The following is a 19,737-nucleotide window of genomic DNA, read 5'->3' on the forward strand; positions in this document are numbered from 1 at the left end:
GGATGGGAGACGGTGGAGCGGGATGGGAGACAGTTGACCAGGATGGGAGACAGTGGAGTGGGATGGGAGACAGTGGAACGGGATGGGAGACGGTGGAGCGGGATGGGAGACGGTTGAGTGGGATGGGAGACGGTTGAGCGGGATGGGAGACAGTGGAGCGGGAGACGGTGGAGCGGGATGGGAGACAGTGGGGCGGGATGGGAGACGGTGGAGCGGGATGGGGGACAGTTGAGCAGGATGGGAGACAGTGGAGTGGGATGGGAGACAGTGGAACGGGATGGGAGACGGTGGAGCGGGATGGGAGTCGGTCGAGTGGGATGGGAGACGGCCGAGCGGGATGGGAGACAGTGGAGCGGGATGGGAGACAGTGGAGCGGGAGACGGTGGAGCGGGATGGGAGACAGTGGAGCGGGATGGGAGACGGTGGAGCGGGATGGGAGACGGTGGAGCGGGATGGGAGACAGTGGAGCGGGAGACGGTGGAGCGGGATGGGAGACAGTGGAGCGGGATGGGAGACGGTGGAGCGGGATGGGAGACAGTGGAGCGGGAGACGGTGGAGCGGGATGGGAGACAGTGGAGCGGGATGGGAGACGGTGGAGCGGGATGGGAGACAGTTGAGCGGGACGGGAGACAGTGGAGCGGGACGGGAAACGGTGGAGCGGGATGGGAGATGGTCGAGCGGGATGGGAGACGGTGGAGTGGGATGGGAGACAGTGGAGCGGGATGGGAGACAGTGGAGCGGGATGGGAGACAGTGGAGCGGGATGGGAGACAGTGGAGCGGGATGGGAGACGGTGGAGCGGGATGGGAGACAGTGGAGTGGGATGGGAGACGGTGGAGCGGGATGGGAGACAGTGGAGTGGGATGGGAGACAGTGGAGTGGGATGGGAGACAGTGGAGCGGGATGGGAGACGGTGAAGCGGGATTGTCATGTGAGAGTACCCTTTAAGAAATGAGTATTTAAGAATTGTACGCTTGAGAAATGGAGCTGCTCATGTTACTGGAGTGATGTCAGAGTGTGGGTGGAGCTGAGCTCTACTTCTGCTTTTTAGTTTCACTTTGAGAAAGCTTGGGTGTGTCTGTTTTTCAGTGAGCTGAATCTGAAGTTAAAAGCGGCACTGCTATTGATCTCTGCCATCCAAAAACTATCTATCGATCATTTGGTGAATTCAGAAGAAGTATAAATGTTTTCTGTCTTGAATGTAAACCCTAATATGCTCCTGTTTGGAGGTTTGTTAAGTCTTTTGGATGTTGAAAGAACAGCATACAGATTACTTAGTGTTGTATTCTTTGGGGGGTGTATTTGATTCACTTGTTGCTAAGATGTTCACTGTTTGTTTTAGAAAGGTTAACTTGAGTTCATAGAATAAACATTGTTTTGTTTTAAAAACCATTGGTCCATTTTCTGCTATACCATACCTATAGAGTGAGCTGTGTGCTCCCCACACCACAATCTATTAGAAGTTGTGGGTCAGGTGAACTCCATGATGCACTTTGAGGTTCTCTAAGCCCTGACCCATAACAAGATGGGAGACAGTGGAGCTGGCTGGGGGACTAAGCAGGTCCGTGAGGACTCGAAGCTCCCCAGACAGACTGACCCTGTGATTACCTGTTTTCCCTTATGTCTTTTGACCTTGTATATAGAACTTGTATTTGGCAGACTTTGTAAAATGTAATGAGGGACTTAAGATGGGAGGCATTTGGAAGTGAAGCCCCTTTAAGGGGACAGGTTTTGCGATCCCCGTGACCGGCTTGGGATCAATCGCGAGGGAGCGTGCAAACTCTGACCAATAGAGAGAAAGTGCGGGGCTCTGGGAGCAGAATCCGTGCAGTGTGGACCCTGGAGCTGGAGCATCAATACCTATCCAGCATTGCTCTGTGCCTGTATGTAGTTGCCTTTTCCGACTGTTAATAAATCCCCCATGTTGTTACTGTAAGTCTCCAGTGCATTGTCTCGAGCCCCTACATCTACATTGTGGTAATGTTGCTAAACTAGGTACTATTATGTCTCCCAAGTATTAAAATCTCATTTTCACCTGTTTTACCTTTCAGCAAAACCACAGATCTATGAGAATGGACTGGGGATGGAAAAGGAAAGGTTTTATCAGCTTGGGAAGAAACACAAGCTAACCTGTACAGCCTTTGGAATTCCATCTCCAACAATTCACTGGCAATGGCAGCCTTGCATCATCAGCCTGTCCGATACAACGTAAGACTTTGTTGCCTCTTCGTTCCCGTAATAGACACCGAGCTAATGAAATACATGTGGCTCAGGGGACAAAGGGGAAGGATGAGATGAGTAAATCGATGGCAATTAACTGGACATAGCAGGAACTAGCAAACATATTACTGTATATGCTTCACAAGATGTATAGAAATACCATGATATTTTCAAACTTTTCTATTCTGTCCAAGAGTTTCTACTTAAACTGGGCCAAAGAAAAAGGTTCTTGTATTTTGCTCAATAGTGTATAAAGTTATAATAATTTTCCACACCTGGCTTTTAATTCCTAATCCTTCAATGCTATCACATCTCTCGTAACCCTCCTGACTTTATTTAGTTTACGTGATGCATTGTGTCAAGACGGTGATTTTAGTGAGAAGGGTGTCACCGCAGTGGCCTTCATCTATGGGGCCTTGAGTGTATTCTTATCTTGGCCTAACAGAAGGTGAAGCTGCTTTCCTGCGTGAAATGACGCATGATTTGCTTTCCTGTTGTTGTCTGTCTTCCTCCCTCATGGAAAGCCATTCCCAGTAACCCAATTGTTCTGTTCTCCCCTACTGCAGTGTGGCTGATTTCCTCTAGGTTTCAGACTTGTATTGCCTGCCTAATCTCTCACTGGCATCTAGTCCAAGACACTCGAATCAAACACAGGGAAAGCCTTTCCTTTCTCTTTGAACATCCGTCAACACACATTTCTTTAAGTATATTTTGGAAGTGACTTTTCTTGCAGTATTGTGGCCATTTTTTCTCAAATGCTATTAAGCAATTGCAGATGTTTTTCTTTGAAGCTGTCCAGGTTTGCTTGTAACCATTTCTTATCATCTGTTGACAGGTGTGAATCAAATGATGTGAAAATTAACATTTCGAAACCATTTCAAACAAATTTCGGCAACAGAATCGAGAGTATCACTCTCAGAATGGATCCATATAATGATAAAAACAGTGTATGTATGTGATCTATCTGGATTTGGTGTGTTTGCACTATCGGATTTATGCTGCTGCCATTTACATGTTATAAAACCAGGTAATGTTACAACGCAGGACATGTCATAGAGAAGGTGCGACGGTAATTTTCAAAGCAGGCGCAGGAGAAAAACTGGCGTTTGTGGATCGACCACCCTTTAAACAACCACACTCTGTTTCCTTTTAATTTAAAGATTATTGAGAGGGAAATCAGTAAGTGTGTAAATTGCGAAATCAGATAACTGATCTGCACCTACCAATCTTCTGCATTATAATAATAATAATCACTTCTTGTCACAAGTAGGCTTCAATGAAGTTACTGTGAAAAGCTCCTAGTCGACACATTCCGGCGCCTGTTCGGGGAGGGCGGTACGGGAATTGAACCCGCGCTGCTGGCATTGTTCTGCATTACAAGCCAGCTGTTTAGCCCACTGTGCTAAACCAGCCTCTGCCCACTCCCTTGAGATTAAGTTCCAACATGGCAAGTTGTCAAACTGAAATTATTAAATCTGATCATTTGTGAACCGGTACCAGAAAAGAATAAGCTGTCAGATTGTGGTATGAAGTCAGCAGGTTCATTATTGCCATCCCTATTGAGTCTTGCCTCCAGGTAATCTATGCGATTGACTCTTAATTTCCTCTCGCAAGATGCACAGTTTTACAATCACACACCACCACCCTCTGGGGGCAACCAAGGATGGATAATATATGAACCTTACCAGCACTACGCACCTTCCTCAAACTTTTTCTTTTCAGTTGAGTCTGCTGTTGTTTTGTCCAGTGTATATATCCAAACCATTTCCTGTGGGATGCAGTGGATAAGGTCAGGTGACAGGATATATGGAAGCAACCTGATCTAATGAAAAATAGCAAAAAGATTGATTCAAGAAAACTCTTTGCAAAGCCTAACATTCCATGGCTTTGTTCATGGGAGAAAGCGTCCAGTTAATTGGGCGGCACGGCGGCACAGTGGTTAGCACTGCTGCCTCATAGAGCCAGGGACACAGGTTCGATTCCGACCTCGGGCAACGGTCTGTGTATCTCTGGGTGCTCTGGTTTCCTCCCACAGTCCAAAGGTGTGCAGGTTAGGTGGATTGGCCATGCTAAATTGTCCCTCAAGGTTAAGTGGGGTTACTGGGTTACGGGAAAATGTCGGGGCTTGAGCCTAGGTAGAGTACTGTTTCCAAGGGTCAGTGCAGACTCGATGGGACAAATGGCCACTTTCTGCACTGTAGTGATTCTGTGATGAAACCTCGAATGTTCAATGTTTGAAGTTTTCAGAATAAATCTGTATGAAGTCCTAAATCTTTATTTATGAAGTGTCAAGTAGGAGTCTGAAGAACCATCTGTTACAAAATCTGTTAGTGTTATTGAATCTGGTACTTGTTGCTTTAATCAATTTTTATTCTTTTTTTAAGCTGAGGAAACTGCAGCCGCAAAAGTTATATAATTTAGGGCACTGAAGGTTCAATCCAGCCCTGCTTTCCCTTCTGCACAAGGTTTGAGTTTGAGCTTGAGCTTGAAGTTTCGGTGTGCTCCTGTACCTCAAAGCTTAAGGATCTCAGGCCAGAGCATCCCTGTGAAAGTAGATAAATCTCCTGTCTGTCTCTCCCCCAAAAATTCTGAATTAATCCAAAACAGATCTCAAGTGCCAGTGTTAAAATGTTCTTTGATCTCAAACACTGCAAAATAACTCAATTTGAAAAAACAGAGCCTTTGAAAACAGACTGGCACCCTTTCTGCCTTCAATCCCTGCGTGTTATTTGCGGTTAATTTATCTGAGAATAACAATCCTTGTTGTCCAGAAGAGCTAATGGAAAAATCTGCAGAATAGCTGGCATCTGCTAGCCACTTACTTTATTTCAGTTCCATCCTATAATTGCAACACGGGATGGCTTCATCAATTTTAATGTTGGTAAATATTTTCTATGTATTTTACCTGGATTCGTATCGCTCTCTTCGCATCATAGAATGTCTACAGTGGAGAAGGAGGCCATTTGGTCCATCGAGTCTGCACCGACCCCCTGAAAGAGCACCCTACCTAGGCCCATTCCCCCATCCTATCCCCGTAACCTCACCTAACCTACACATCCTTGGACACTAAGGGGCAATATTATCATGGCCAGTCCACCTAACCTGCACATCTTTGGACTGTGGAGGAAACTGGAGCACCCAGAGGAACTCGGTGTAGACACGGGGAGAATGTGCAAGTTCCACACAGACAACCACACAAGGCTGGAATTGAACCTGGGTACCTGGTGCTGTGATGCAGCACTGTGCCACCGTGCTACCCCCTTGCTCCGCCTCAAGCCTTTTCCTTTTATAGCACTTCATCCATTAGAGAGTCAGGGTTTCTCAGGGGCAGAGAGGAAGGTGGATTTGAAACCACCATCAGATGGGCCATGAACTTATTGAATGGTGGGGCAGGCTTGAGGGGTCGAATTATTTACTCCTGTACTTAACTCCTATGATCCTACGAGAAACGATGAGGTACTGTATGTACCTTCCAGCTCTGACCAATCCTGTCTTCACAACACATTAAAATCTGAGTTAGATTTTCCTGGAGCAACCAACTAGGAATTCCCCCTGATAGGCAGAAGTCAAAAAAGAAATCCTCCTCCTGCCACTTGGCCTGCAACGACCCTAGCCTACCTCCCTCCAGTAACAAGAGGAAAACCATTGTTGCTGACCAGGAAGATGTAATAGGCCTTCTTTTGCAGTCCCATATCAAACAAGGAGGCATTACTTTTAACAGAGGCACAAGTACCTTGAAGGTTGTAGCAAATTCTTTTTTATTGAAAACCAAAGTTGTGTTTCTGACACCATGATAGAGGGAGATTAATACGCCCTCTCCCCCTATCAACTGACCTTGGAACTCTCCTGCTGCTAATCCCGAGACTACCGTCGCCCTATTCCTTGAATTTCCGGAGGGTGGCATACATAAACAGCTGCCTACTTTATTTTCAGGCAGGCAGATTACTTTCCCACATACAAACCCAGACAGGGCTGGAAAATCTGAGCCGCAGGCAGGGCTGGAAAATCTCAGCCATGGGAAGAGCTGGAAAATCTCGGCCGTGGGCAGGGCCAGAAAATCTGGCCAGTAACGCTTCAGATCTAAATCATTTCACAGACAGCCAATGAACTTACAGGCAAAGCAAGTTCTACTGACTTAACTCAATTTCACCTCTTTCTTTAGCAATAAATAAATCATGCACCCGATGCCTTTTGTGTGCTGGCTTTTTTCTTTTCGGCATTATCTTTCTTAACAACTATTTCTAATTATAAATACTGTCCTTCTGCATTTTATCTTTCAGCTTCATAGTTCAGGTTTACATGTAACAGTCTCATGTTTAAAGCATAACTGTCCATGTGTCCTTTGATCTTTTCACTGTGTCCTTAGCCAGGGGAAGGTCTGTGATGCTGATTTCCTCCTTTGTCAGTGACTCACTCATAGACCTGTCAATAAGACCAGTTATATCCACTCCAACTTTGGGGTCCGAATTTAAAGAAACAATCTCCTGATGCTTCCAAAATGAATGCAGGTCACCTTGTTACTGAGTTACAAATGAGGCAAGTGGCCCTCAATCTAGACATTTGAAATAGCCTATGATATCCCACAAATAGCTCCTCTTGCTTTAATGCACAACTTGTACATTTTCATCTACTTTGCTTTAAAGCACAGCACTTAAACATAATTCAATCCCAAAACCATTTCCATGAAGAGAAATGTGATCAAATATTCTGGGGGATAAAATGAAAGAAGGCAACAGCTCCAGTGCCTGACTTGATTCGACAGGCACCATTGTACTAGCCACTTCAAAATGTTACAGACGTATTTTGGACAGCCCGAGGAACATTTGTAATTTATTAGATACACAGCCGAGGAAAGGTAACACACAGGGATCTATATGAGAAACACGTGGCATTGTACAGTGAGTACTTCACATTTATGTAGCCTCTCGAGTCCTTTAAGATACAACATCAATCAAAATCGCAAATTGCACAAAATGCACAGCAGGTTAAAAGGTAAAGATGGATTAATATTTGTATGGAAGTTTACATCAATTCTGGATCTCTTTTAGAGACTGATAGAAGCATCAAACCAGGTTTATGACACAGAAAAAGTGTCTGCGCCTGCCAAAAAAATGAATCACTCAGCCTAATCCCACTCTCCAGCATTTGGTCCATAGCACTGCGGGTTGTGGCACTTGAGGTGAATATCCAGATACCTTTTAAATGAGTTGAGCATTTCAAGCTCTTCCGCCTTTTCAGCCAGTGAGTTCCAGACCCCCACAACTGTGGGTGAAAATATTTCCTCATATCCTCTCTAATCTTTCTGCCAATCACTTATGCACCCCCCCCCCCCCCCCCCCCGCCGCCCCGAGTCACTGGCTGTAAACATGCTGGAAGTCAAGGATGTTCAACTGCACATGAGGGCCAGTGCAATGTGTGGATGCCAGGATTTGGTTCCGGTGAGATTGAGCCATCTGGGAGAGCCTGCACAGCAGCAGGGTGACATTCTGGAGGAGGAGGAGGGATATGTGGCCTTGTCTGGCGAGGAGGGGCTGGACCAGGAGGGGCTGGAGGACGAGCTCAGGGAAGAGCCGCAGAAGATGTCGGAGGTAGGAGGGCAGACAGCAGCAGGGTCCGACATGCCTCGAGGTCCAGGGAGGCCCACATCCAGATTCACATAGGACGATGCTTTGTCCATCAGCCCAACCCCTCCCCATTTCCCTCCTTCTCCCCCCTCCCCCCAATCCCACCCAAACCCTCCTCCCCTCCCCAATCCCCCTCCCCCACTCCCCAACACACAGCCCCCTGCCCAACTACACTGTTTCACCCTCTGGGGCCACCAAGGAGTCGACAGCGGTCTCCAGTTACATGACAGAAACCCAGGGAAATAGCACCTTGTTTCACTGGGTATCTGTGGCTATGGCTCACCTTTCATTCTCATTCCACAGTATAAATATTTCCCACTTTCTCTCCTTTTAGCTTTGACAAAGGGTCATCTGGACTCAAAACGTTAGCTCTTTTCTCTCCCTACAGATGCTGCCAGACCGGCTGAGATTTTCCAGCATTTTCTCTATTCTTCCTTAAATGTGGAGACCAAAGTTACAAACAATTCCACAAAATCTCACCAAAACCCTGTTCTATTGTCTTTACTTTTGTACTCCAAACCCCTTTCAATAAAAGCCAACATGCCATTTGCTTTCCCATTTGCTTGCTGCATCTGCATGCTAACTTTCTATATTTCTTGTCTGAGTGCACCCACATCTCTTTAAATATCAGCACATACAAGTTTTCACTCTTTAAAAAATGTTCTGCTTTTTATTCTTATAGATAAAATGAATAATTTCACACTTCCTTACATTATATTCCATCTGTCATCTTGTTGCTCACCCACTTAACCCATCTATACCTCTTTGCAGCCACTCTGTTTCCTCCCTACAACTTACCTTCCCACCTCGCCTGGTATCCTCAGCAATAGTAGATACATTATTCTCTGCCCCTTCATCTGAGTCATTAACATTGTAAATATTTGTAAATAGCTGAAGCCCAGGACTGATCTTTATGGCACTCTATTATTCACTGCCTGCCAACTTGAAAAAGCTCAGTTTATGCCTGTTCTCTACTTTCTTCCCGTTAACTAATCCTCTCTCCATTCTAATATATTACCAATCTCCGTGAGCATTTATCTTGCCTGCTAACTTTTTTTGTGGAATGTTATTGAATGCCTTTTGGAAATCCAGGTATATTATATCAACTTGTTCCCCTTTATCTACCCTACAAATGACATCCCCAAAACACTCAAAGTATTAAATTTGTCAAACAGGATTCCCCTTTAGTAAAATCATATTGACTTGCTTTCAACATACTATGCTCTAAATGCATTGTTAAGAATTCCTTAATGATAGATTCCAGCATTTTCCCAACAACTGATGTACGGATAACTGGCTGGTGGTTCAATCTTTTCTCTCTCCAAGGGCGGCATGGTGGCGCTAGCACTGCTGCCTCATGGCACCGAGGACCCGGAATCGATCCCAGCCCCGCATCACTGTCCATGTGGCGTTTGCACAGTCAGCCCATGTCTCTGTGGGTCTCACCCCACAACCCAAAATATATGCTGGGTAGGTGGATTTGCCATGCTAAATTGCCCCTTAATTGGAACGGTATTTATTAAAACAAAAAGAAATGTGTTCTCTCTCCTTCCTTTCTTAAAAAGTGGTGTAACATTTGGCAACTCATAATCTGATGGGACCATTCCTGACTCTAAGGAATTTTTGAAAATCAGAGCGAGCACATCCGTTCTCTTTTAGAACCGTAGGATATAGGCCATCAGGCCCCCGGGATTTGTTGGATTTTAGGCCCTTAAGTTTTTCCGATACTTTTTCTCTGCTGTTATTAAATTACTTAATTTCCTCACTCTTTTCAGCCCTTAAATTACAGTCTATTTTTGGTATGAAACTTGTGTCCTGCACTGCGAAGACAGACTCAAAGTATTTGATCCGTATATTTGAACGGGCAGCACGGTAGCATTGTGGATAGCAAAATTGCTTCACAGCTCCAGGGTCCCAGGTTCAATTCCGGGTCACTGTCTGAGCGGAGTCTGCACATCCTCCCCGTGTGTGTGTGGGTTTCCTCCGGGTGCTCCGGTTTCCTCCCACAGTCCAAAGATGTGCAGGTTAGGTGGATTGGCCATGATAAATCGCCCTTAGTGTCCAAAATTGCCCTTAGTGTTGGGTGGGATTCATGGGTTATGGGGATAGGGTGGAGGTGTTGACCTTGGGTAGGGTGCTCTTTCCAAGAGCCGGTGCAGGCTCGATGGGCCGAATGGCCTCCTTCTGCACTGTAAATTCTATGATATCTATGATCAATGCCTCTGCCATTTCCTCGCTCCCAATGATACTTTCTACTGTTTCTAAGTGACCACGGTTACTTTAGCTACTCTCTTCCTTTTTATATGCTTATCAAAGATCTTACAATCTGCAATTATATTTCTGGATATTTTACTCTGATATTCTATTTACTCCCTTTTTATCAACATTTTAGTGGCTTTCTGTTGGTTTCTAAACATGCCCAATGTTTTTAACATTTAAGCCTCTTATTTTAATCTAATATAAGCCAAAGATCAGTCCTTCTTGTTGAGTTTTTGTTTTTTACTGGAATGTAATTCTGTTAAAGATTTTGAATTGTTTCTTTAAATGTTTCCTACTGTTAATTTACCTCCATACCTTTAGTCTATTTATCCAATTAACCTTAGCCACATACCTTTGCAATTGCCTTTGTTTAAGTTTAAAATCCTTGTTTGTGATTGGAGTATGTCACTTTCAAATCTAATAAGGAATTAAATGGTATTATGATCACTATTTCCCAGTGGAACTTTTATTTATGGCATCACTAGTTAACCTTGCTTTATTACACAATACTGAATCCAATTGGTTGCACAATGTATTGCTTCAAGAAACTGCCATGAAAATATTTTACAAACTCATTTTATAGACATCTCTTGCTAATATTCATATAGATTGGGACAATTGAGTTCTCCAAAATTGTTATATTTCCTTTGTTACGAGCGCCAATAATTTATTTGTTGAATGCTTTGTCCAATGGTATAACCACTGTTAGGCGGCCTATAAACCAGTTCCATCAGTGTCTTCTCATTTTTGCTGTTCCCAATTTACACGCATACTGATTCTGCTTCATGAACTTTCGAGGCAGATCCTTTTTCACTAATGTTCTTAAGTCATCCTTCACTATCAGGGCTACCTCTCCTATTTGCTATTAGAACAATAGAACCATAGAATTCCTACTGTGCAGAAGGAGCCTGCACTGACCCTCTGAAAGAGTATACTACCTCGGCCCACTCCCCCGCTCTATCCCCGTGACCCCATAAACCCATCTAACCTGCACACCTTTGCACTGTGGGAGGAAACCAGAGCACCCGGAGGAAAGCTACATAGACACGGGGAGAAAGTGCCCCCATGAGTCCACAAAGACAGTCACCCAAGGCCAGAATTCAACCCAGGTCCCTGGTGCTGGCAACTCGGCAACTCAGACTCCAGCTCCGCAACTCTGAGCTGAATTTGCCTAAGCTGCAAAGATATACTACAAATACGGTTGTCTGGGATTGCTATGCAGTCCATTAATTCCCACATGCTGTCGTCACAGTGCACCACCATTACTGTCCAACCATATTTGTTTATATAGTAAATTTGTTTTTAATTTACACAGAAAAGGTCATCTTTATCTGTGATTAGATTACTATCACAGATAGTAATAGTATCTGAATCTCTGTTCACCCAAAACCTGCCCCAGTTAGTTCAAAGCCTTGTCCATAGCCTAGTTATCTAATTAACCAGGACTGGTCCCAGCCTGGTTCTAGTGGAGCCCATCCCAACGGAATAGCTCACTCTCCCCCCCCCCCCCCCCCCCCCCCCCGTTGCACTCACGTCGCTTGGAGACAAAGGAAGAAAACTCATCAACATATGGAAGCTAAAAAAAAGTAGAAAAAGGAACACTTCTTTGCCCACTGCACCAAAATCCCATGTGAACCAAATTCCCATGGTCTCCTCTCCATTCTTCCTCTTAATTGGTATGTTTTTAAAACCTCTCTGCTTAGTCCACATTTAAAGTTATTTCGCCCAGCGCCATTTATTCTTTAGGGCTTTTGTTTTGATTTGAATCGCCAATTTCAGCTTTACACATCTGAATACTGGCCCCACGCCCTTATGCTGAACTCTGGGCCAGCCACCGCCATGCTCTGATGCCGAAGCCATGGCCACAGTCACCAGAGGTTCAGTCTGCAGGGAAAGAGCAAGGTCGGAGATCCTGGGAGCAGGAACACAGTGCAGGGATAGGAACCTCCCAGCCAAACAATCAGGTGATGAAATGTGAGTTACCCAGATTTTGGGAAGGGAATAGGGCCTCTAGGTCCTTCTGCAGTCTCCCTAGCTCCTGTTGCAACCTTTGGCACTTTCTGCTCCCCCTCTCCCCCTGGTGCCTCCCCGGCACCATCTGCGGACCCCCAGCTCTATCAGTGGCCCCCCGGGGTCAGGGTCGCAGTCTCTTCAAACTGTCAGCAAGGGGTCCAAGCTCTGGTATGAGAGGGAAAGATAGAGTGATGAGACAGTGAGAAAGGAGAGAAAGAGAGGCAGACTGAATGAGGAGAAAAAGCAAGCAGAAAGTTATACTGAGTTTCAGGAGTGCTGTGGGTGAGACACAGAATGTGCTACTTGAGGCTTGTTTAGGTGATTTAGTGTTCTTTAATTGGGATTGATATAGTATTTCTGTTATATTCAGTGAATTTTTTTATTTTGCAAGTTACCCAGCTAGGACGTATAGTGTTGCTCAAATACAATATTCAACTTGCACTTTGGCTTTTCCAAGCAAGGATTGTCCTAATTCTGGCTTTAGCACCGATTCCTTTAGGAACCTGTGATTCACTAAAGTTTTGTACTTAAAAGTTGCAATTTTCAGGAATGCAATCGCAACTTTATGTGACGGCTTAGTGTATGGAATCTTTGATGAATTACTATCTAGCTTAGCTTTCTGCTACAATAATTAACAATTATTGAGCAAGCTATTTTCAGTTGATTTACAGATAACTGCCACTGGCAGGCAGTTCCCTGTTTAACAAGGCTAATCAACTAACTTGAAGTTCAAAAATTCCATGTCAAGCCTTATTCTTAATCTAAATTTAAACTTGAGAAAAACTTAGCAGAACTTACATGAACCAAATTCCAAACTACACACAGTCTTTGTCTCACTCTGGTATAGACTCCTCCCCACATGGCCTGTTGTGCTTAGCAAGATGTAGAATTCCCACAGCCGAATTGGAAAGTGCTTCCAAAGAAAATTAATTAATGCAGTTAAGTCACTAAGACAAGCGTATAAACTATTTTAAAACCATTTAAAAATTAGATTTACCAACAGAATCCCAATCTCTCACAATTCTTGCTGTAACTTTCCACGACACAGGAATTCAATGTTGGGTATACTTGCTTCTTAATTTAGGGTAAAATTGTGCCCATAGTACTTTCAGTGTCACTGTGTGTCATAAACTTATGAATCTTGTGAAACTGTTAATAAGCTTCTGATCAGAAATTCCTGTCACATGCAAGCTCACAGTTGACTTTTAATAACTTTTGTATCTTACTGTTTAATTCTTGCAAGCGTTTAGCTTTGTTACTGCAAAAGAAATTGAATACAAGTGGAGTGTTTACTTCTTTGGTGGGTGGCTGTGATTTGGAGCAATATTGATCTCATCATAATCCAGGAACAGGGAAGTTCACATTCAAAAACAGTTGATTTTAGCCCACCCTCATCGCTCAAGTCATTTGTCAAAGATCTTAGATTCGGTGTTGAGTGCAAGATGTCACTTAGTGAACAGCTGTAAAACACAGCTTGTATGTACAAGCCAGCAAAAAATACTTTGGTCTCTTGATAATTGGAACAAGCCCAAATTAAACTGACCCTTGCCATTTTCACAAAGCAGTTTAATGTGGATCGGCATCAACTATGGGGTCAGTCTGCAATGCCTGCAAGCAGTTCTATTTAATATTAGTGTCACACTGTTCTTTCTACTAAGGTAAGAAAGGAAGAGAAAAACACTTTGACTCATTTCATTTTGAGCCAACTGACTAAAATATATTTTGTATAACTTTGTTTACAGACTCTGCAGAATGCTCGCTATCAGTTACTAGAAATCATTAATTTTTTAGTTTAAACATGGCCCATTTAAGGGACTGCTTATGTTTGTACAGATTCCTTTGCCCCACCTTTGGTGGCTGGGTCTTTAGCAGTCCAGGCCCTGAGCTCTGGAAGTCCCTCCCTATACCTTTCTACTTCTCCAACACTGATACTATAAAACATACCTCTTTAGCAACATCTGTGATCATCTGTCCTTTATTTCTCCTTGCAGTGCTTTGTGTCAAATTTTATCTCGTGGAGAACTGTGGAATGTTTTGCTATATTACAGGTGCTATATAAATGTAATTTGTTGTATGTTTCGAAGTACTTCTAAATAACGATGCAGTATGGTAAAAGCCTCCGAATATGAAAATTCCTCAGACAGAGTTCAAAATAACAATGCAATATGACGAGAGTATTGATAAGGTTGTTGACAAATTAATTGCCCCCTTGACTCAGTCCTTCTGAAAGGCAAGCTCGGTTGAGTGCCTGGCAAATGTATTGAGTGATTTGAGCACATATTCTTTTGAAATCAATTTACCTATTGTCAGGTTGTCCATTTTACAGAGCTATGATGTTGCACAGATGGTGGAGTGATTCAGTGCTCAAATAAACCTTGAAGATATTCAAATGTTAATATTGAAGGCACAAATTTGCTTCCCTCCAGGTTCTTTTGTCCTCTCTTTCGAATACACTGACCCATAGCTTGTTCCAAGTTACACAGGTGTTGGCAGCCAAGTGCCCATTCTTCACACATGAGCCTTGTCAATGTGTGTTGGCCAGCATTCAGATCATATTGACCATAACAGCTTAGTCCAGTTATGTTCCTATCCAATATCCACATACATATACTTCCAGCAGAAGTCATTGGATGATAATCTGAAACGGGAACCCTTTTTATACATAAGGGAGAGAGATCTGATAGGTGTGAATTGCCTAATGTGCTGTGATCGCTAGACAGCCACAAGATTCCGAAACAGTGTCAAGCTCTGTGATATCCTAACAGTCGATTTTCTTCCATTAAGCTTACATACAGCACCAATTTTAACTATATTTTAAAGAGCAGGTTTACTGTGTTCAGCTAATACATGAAATTCTTTTCTGTTCTTTTAGACTGTCAGCACTCTGATTGTGGCTGAAACCAAGGTCTCAGGGATCTATCACTGTATAGCTACCAGCGAATGTGGTGCAGCCAGAAGAAGAATTAACTTCTATGTTACAGGTAAACTGTTGTCTGCTATCAGGAGACCTTGCCTGATCAAAGTAAAGATTTAAAGGTGACCATCGACATTTCAATCCATTTGCCAGCTTGTTAATATTTTATGAAGGAGAAAAAACTCTAATTTGCACACCGTGATTGGAGGTTTTTCATTCTCCAGCAATCAGATCAGTTGAAGGACAGGACTAGAAACCTTCAGAACAAATCAGTCAGCCACTACTTTCTTGCACTGCTGGCAACATACAAAAGTCAGAGCGAAAAAGTTTCAACATGTGTTGATCAATTTTGAGTGTGACAGAGCCAGGTTTTGACTACTGGGAAATGACCTGACTTGTTGGACCTGCCTCAGTAAAAAGTACCCCGAATCGTGAAACTTTCACTCTGGGGCGGTGTGTCGAGCGCTGAATGAAGCTGGGCCCACCGACCCCAATCAAGATGCACATGCGAACAGCGAAGCCGGCTGGTTAGAAGGCCCGCCTCAATTCTGTGGGACTTGGCTCCAGTTGTTTTAGAAGATATTAGGCCCTTCGCCTCCCCCCATGGCCCCTCACACCCTCATGACAACTCCTTCCCCCTATACACTTCCAAAAGCCCCTCTTTTACACACATTTATACACACAATACTTTCCACACTATTAAAACATGGATTTCATCCTGATCGATGGGAGTGAGTTCTTTTTGGCAGGTACCCTACCCGCACACTTACATCCTGTGCACACCTGTGCCTGTCACCATATAAGTGAGTATGCATTGTTGAGATGTTTAAAATAACACTCAAAGTGGTCTTTTCAGCTGAATAAAAAGTGTCTTCAGGGTTTGTGGGATTTCCTATTATACAATTCTACAACATAAACCTTTTAAACCATAAATGACTGCCTTCTCAGCTGATGTGCACCATTGTTATCTTGTTGGATTCTGTGTTCCACGAATAGCACGAAAAGCTGACACTAGTTGAGAAAATCTACTTTAAGTTGCTAGTCCTGAGATTTATTATTTTACATGATGAGTGGCAGCATTTTTCGAGGGAAGTATTTTGAGATATCTTAAACTTCAGATCCTGGTCAGAGCTGAAAAGGAACTTCATTAAAACTAATGCGAATGTGTTCATTCACACACAGTCAGAAACAGACAGTATCAACAGTTCCCTCACCTTCAACTTTAAACTATTCAAACCAGAAAGTTGAATGCTTAATTTGCGTTGGGTTAGCTAAACTGACCTGGGAAACTGTTAGGATGTTGCAAATCATTTGCAAACCTTGGGATAGCGAAGGAAAAGAATATCAGCCAAAGTTTCCACTGCTCATCACTATCCAGTGACTGATGTTGGAAGATGGAGGATAGGTGGGAACAGGCTCAGCTGTCAGCATAATGAGATAAGCTATATTTGCACATGCCTGGATGTTTTATCAATGCCTTTAGAACTAGAGCTTCAAAAAAAGTCATAACCTAAGGAGAGAAAATTGGTGAAGAAAAATAACACACAAAGATACATTTTCACTTAGCTTTCCTTTTCCTTTTCTGTTCTAAATTATTGCTACATAAACTAGTAATGTCACCAAAAACTAGTTGAGTAAATGCTGAGTCAAACTATAATTATATGTTTCCGCAACAATGGTGATGTTTGGCATCTTTACTATTATGAGGTCTTGAGGTGCAGTGGGTAACATCCCTGGTCTCAGTCAGAAGCTCTGGGTTTGAGTCCTACCTCAGGGCTTGATGACCAAGGAAGGCAAGTTCATTACACAGCCTGCAAATCCTTCCAACACACACCAATGGCAGGTGGAGTGGGAGAGATTCCTGGTCAATCATGTAATGGAAAGAATATTTGAGTCTCTACTATCTCTATCTGTAGCTCCAGACTGCAACGTGTATGTTACCACAGCAACTTGGATTCGATGAGTGAAATGTAGCACACCACATTTGCTGTTATCTCAGTTCATTCCCTTTCAGTGATAAAGAAACCCATAATCGAGTTAAAATGAACCTGTACTAGGATTCTTACAGAGACTTAGCTTAGTTGTGACATGGATAGATAAAGTAAAACTCTCCATCGATTCTGTCCCACCATCAATAACTCCCCCCCTATTGCATCAGTATGATACTTTCCCATTTCCTAAGTAAGCACCATGTAAGCTAGCTGAGTGAAATTGCCAAAGTAGCAGCAATTATCAAGTAAGCTGCACTTTTTATGTCTGGCAACTAGTAATTGACTTGAGATTGGTTTGAATGGGAACCTAGATTCCAAAGATGAAAGGATGATTTCTAACCCATTTCTTCATCCACTCTTCTACTATATTTTAACAGCCAACCTTGAAGGTCCCAGTACTAAGTACAATTTTCCATCGGTTTTGTTCCAATTATTGTCTGAAATACCTAATGCTTGTGGTTTGACCTCTGTGTATACTACAGCCCAGGTATTTGCTCCCTTTTCAGGTGCACGGAATGGGGAGAATCTCCATCTCTGCAAACTCACCCTTTAAAAATGGTGGCCCGGTCCTCAAGCTTTCCATCCGGGGTAGCGGGCTGGATTAGAAGTTGGGGCAGGCGACCCTAAAATAATTCAGGAGACGTCCAGGGGTGAAGGCAGGCTGGCCTTGGTAATCTGGCATTGTGTGCAAAGTTTAAAATAAAGAATAAAACATGGAACATCCTTCCAGCTCTCGCCCTTCGCATCCCCACATGCTGACCATGCCCCTTCAATGCCAACCCATGCACCTCCTACCCTACATGCCAACCTATGCCAATGTACCCACCCCATGACCCTCATACTCTCAGGACCAATGCAAAGATAAGAGAAAACAAAGTTCTATGAAATAAAGTGTCTATTTAAGTCTTCATTCTAATGAAAAAACATTCATTCAAGAACACCGATTTACTACATTTCCATTCCACCAACTAAATAAAGCCTAAAATAACAAACATTTCAAACAACTGTACAATCTCTTGTGGCCAAGCAATGGAATTCATAGCCCTACTTCAAAGAGTTATATCCACTTCTAGCAGTCAATCAAACTGTGAAATGACAGGCACCCTACTGTGATAATGAATGGTTGTGAAATCAGTCATGTAGCAGTAATACAATAATAGAAACCTTCAAGTCTATGTCAACAGACAGTAAGATATCAAGCAATTATTTTTTTCAATACTCCAGTTTTTAAAAAAGATTTAAAGGACAGGAAGTTTAAATGCCTTGGCAGCTCAATTTGACAGGTGCTTTTGACAGGTAATCTTGGCAGTTTTGGCAGCTTCCTTTGATAAGTACTTCTGACAGTTTTGACAGTTGATTTTGACAGATCTGTTAGCATTTCCAATGAACTGGGCAGAAATGCATTTATGCATGTTGATGCTTATTTTAATAATTCCAAAGGGCAATTTACTTCCCACAAAGAGCACCTTACCATCCTCAAAGTTTTCCCAGGACCAGATCCAAAGGGGTACCCCGAAAATCTAAAGAATCCACAAAGTTCAAACCTGCTCTTATCAGGTCTAATCTGCACACTTCAAGTTTCACGCTCCAAAACCAGACACCCTCGCCATCATGAAATTTCAGGCTTAAGTATACAAATCATTAATAAACAGGTTATTTTTCCAATAAATATTAGAGGTTACATCAGTTCATTTATGTCAAAGTAATTCAGCTATACCTGCTTCCTGATTAAAAATACACTGTTGAAATCAATATTTGTGATTGATATACATTTTGTAATCATTTAGGATCAGACTCTGAGGAGACCCATTCCAATTAATAACATAAATAGCCAGTCTTTTTTTATAAAGAATATAAGCATGTAGTTAATGATGTTTCCGGAACATAAACAGCATTAGGAATTGTTGCCAATGGACTGATTGGCCATGTTTTCTGTGGGATGTGCTGTTAGCATTCCGAAGCATGAGTTTTCATCTGTGTGGTAGTATGTATTGGGGGTCATGTGGGACTGGAAGCCCTAATGTCATTGGCTGACAAATCCCGGGTCCTGGTTGGCCGTTGACCTCAAGCTCCGCCCTGAAGGCGAAGTATAAGAAGCCGGTGTCTTCCCCCGCAGGCCAGTTTACTATCGGGCTGCTGGGGAACAGACACGCTTAATAAAGCCTCATCGACTTCACTATATTCGTCACATGGAGTCTTTGTGCGCTACAATTTATTAAGCGTGCCTAAAAAGGACTATGGAGCTCAGGATCATTCCAGAATGCCTGAGGATCAGCCCCCACGCAGTGAATGCGGCAGCAGCCATCAAACACTGGCAGACTTGCTTCGAGGCCTACATCAGGACGACCACCGGCCGAGTCTCAGACGAACAAAAACTGCAGGTCCTGCAATCGAGGGTGAGCACGGAGATTTTCACCCTCATTGAAGACACCGACGATTTCCAGACGGCGTTCACAGCACTGAGAAGTCTCAACGTTCGCCCAGTTAACCAAATCTATGCTCGCTACCAGCTCGCGACGAGACGGCAAGCTCCCGGAGAATCGATGGACGAGTTCTACGCTGCGCTGCTGATTTTGGGACGAGCCTGCAGCTGCCCGTCGGTGAACGCAAACGAACACACGGACATGTTAATGCGCGACGCTTTTGTGGCAGGTATGCAATCATCCCAAATCCGCCAAAGACTTCTAGAAAAAGAGTCGCTAGGACTCTCAGAGGCA

At 43.5% G+C, this 19,737-nt stretch overlaps 1 protein-coding gene across 1 annotated transcript in view; it reads left to right on the forward strand.

Annotated features, from left to right (window-relative positions):
- kdrl (kinase insert domain receptor like) overlaps positions 1-19,737 on the forward strand; it is a 283,571-nt gene that overhangs the window by 161,482 nt on the left and 102,352 nt on the right. Inside the window, exons 10-12 of the mRNA XM_072505640.1 lie at positions 2,051-2,207; positions 3,055-3,166; positions 14,988-15,096. Of these exons, the coding sequence (XP_072361741.1) occupies positions 2,051-2,207; positions 3,055-3,166; positions 14,988-15,096 (378 nt within the window). The remainder of the gene's footprint in view (positions 1-2,050; positions 2,208-3,054; positions 3,167-14,987; positions 15,097-19,737) is intronic.

Source organism: Scyliorhinus torazame, chromosome 5 (genome assembly GCF_047496885.1).
Source record: "Scyliorhinus torazame isolate Kashiwa2021f chromosome 5, sScyTor2.1, whole genome shotgun sequence".
In the NCBI taxonomy this organism is placed as follows: domain Eukaryota; kingdom Metazoa; phylum Chordata; class Chondrichthyes; order Carcharhiniformes; family Scyliorhinidae; genus Scyliorhinus; species Scyliorhinus torazame.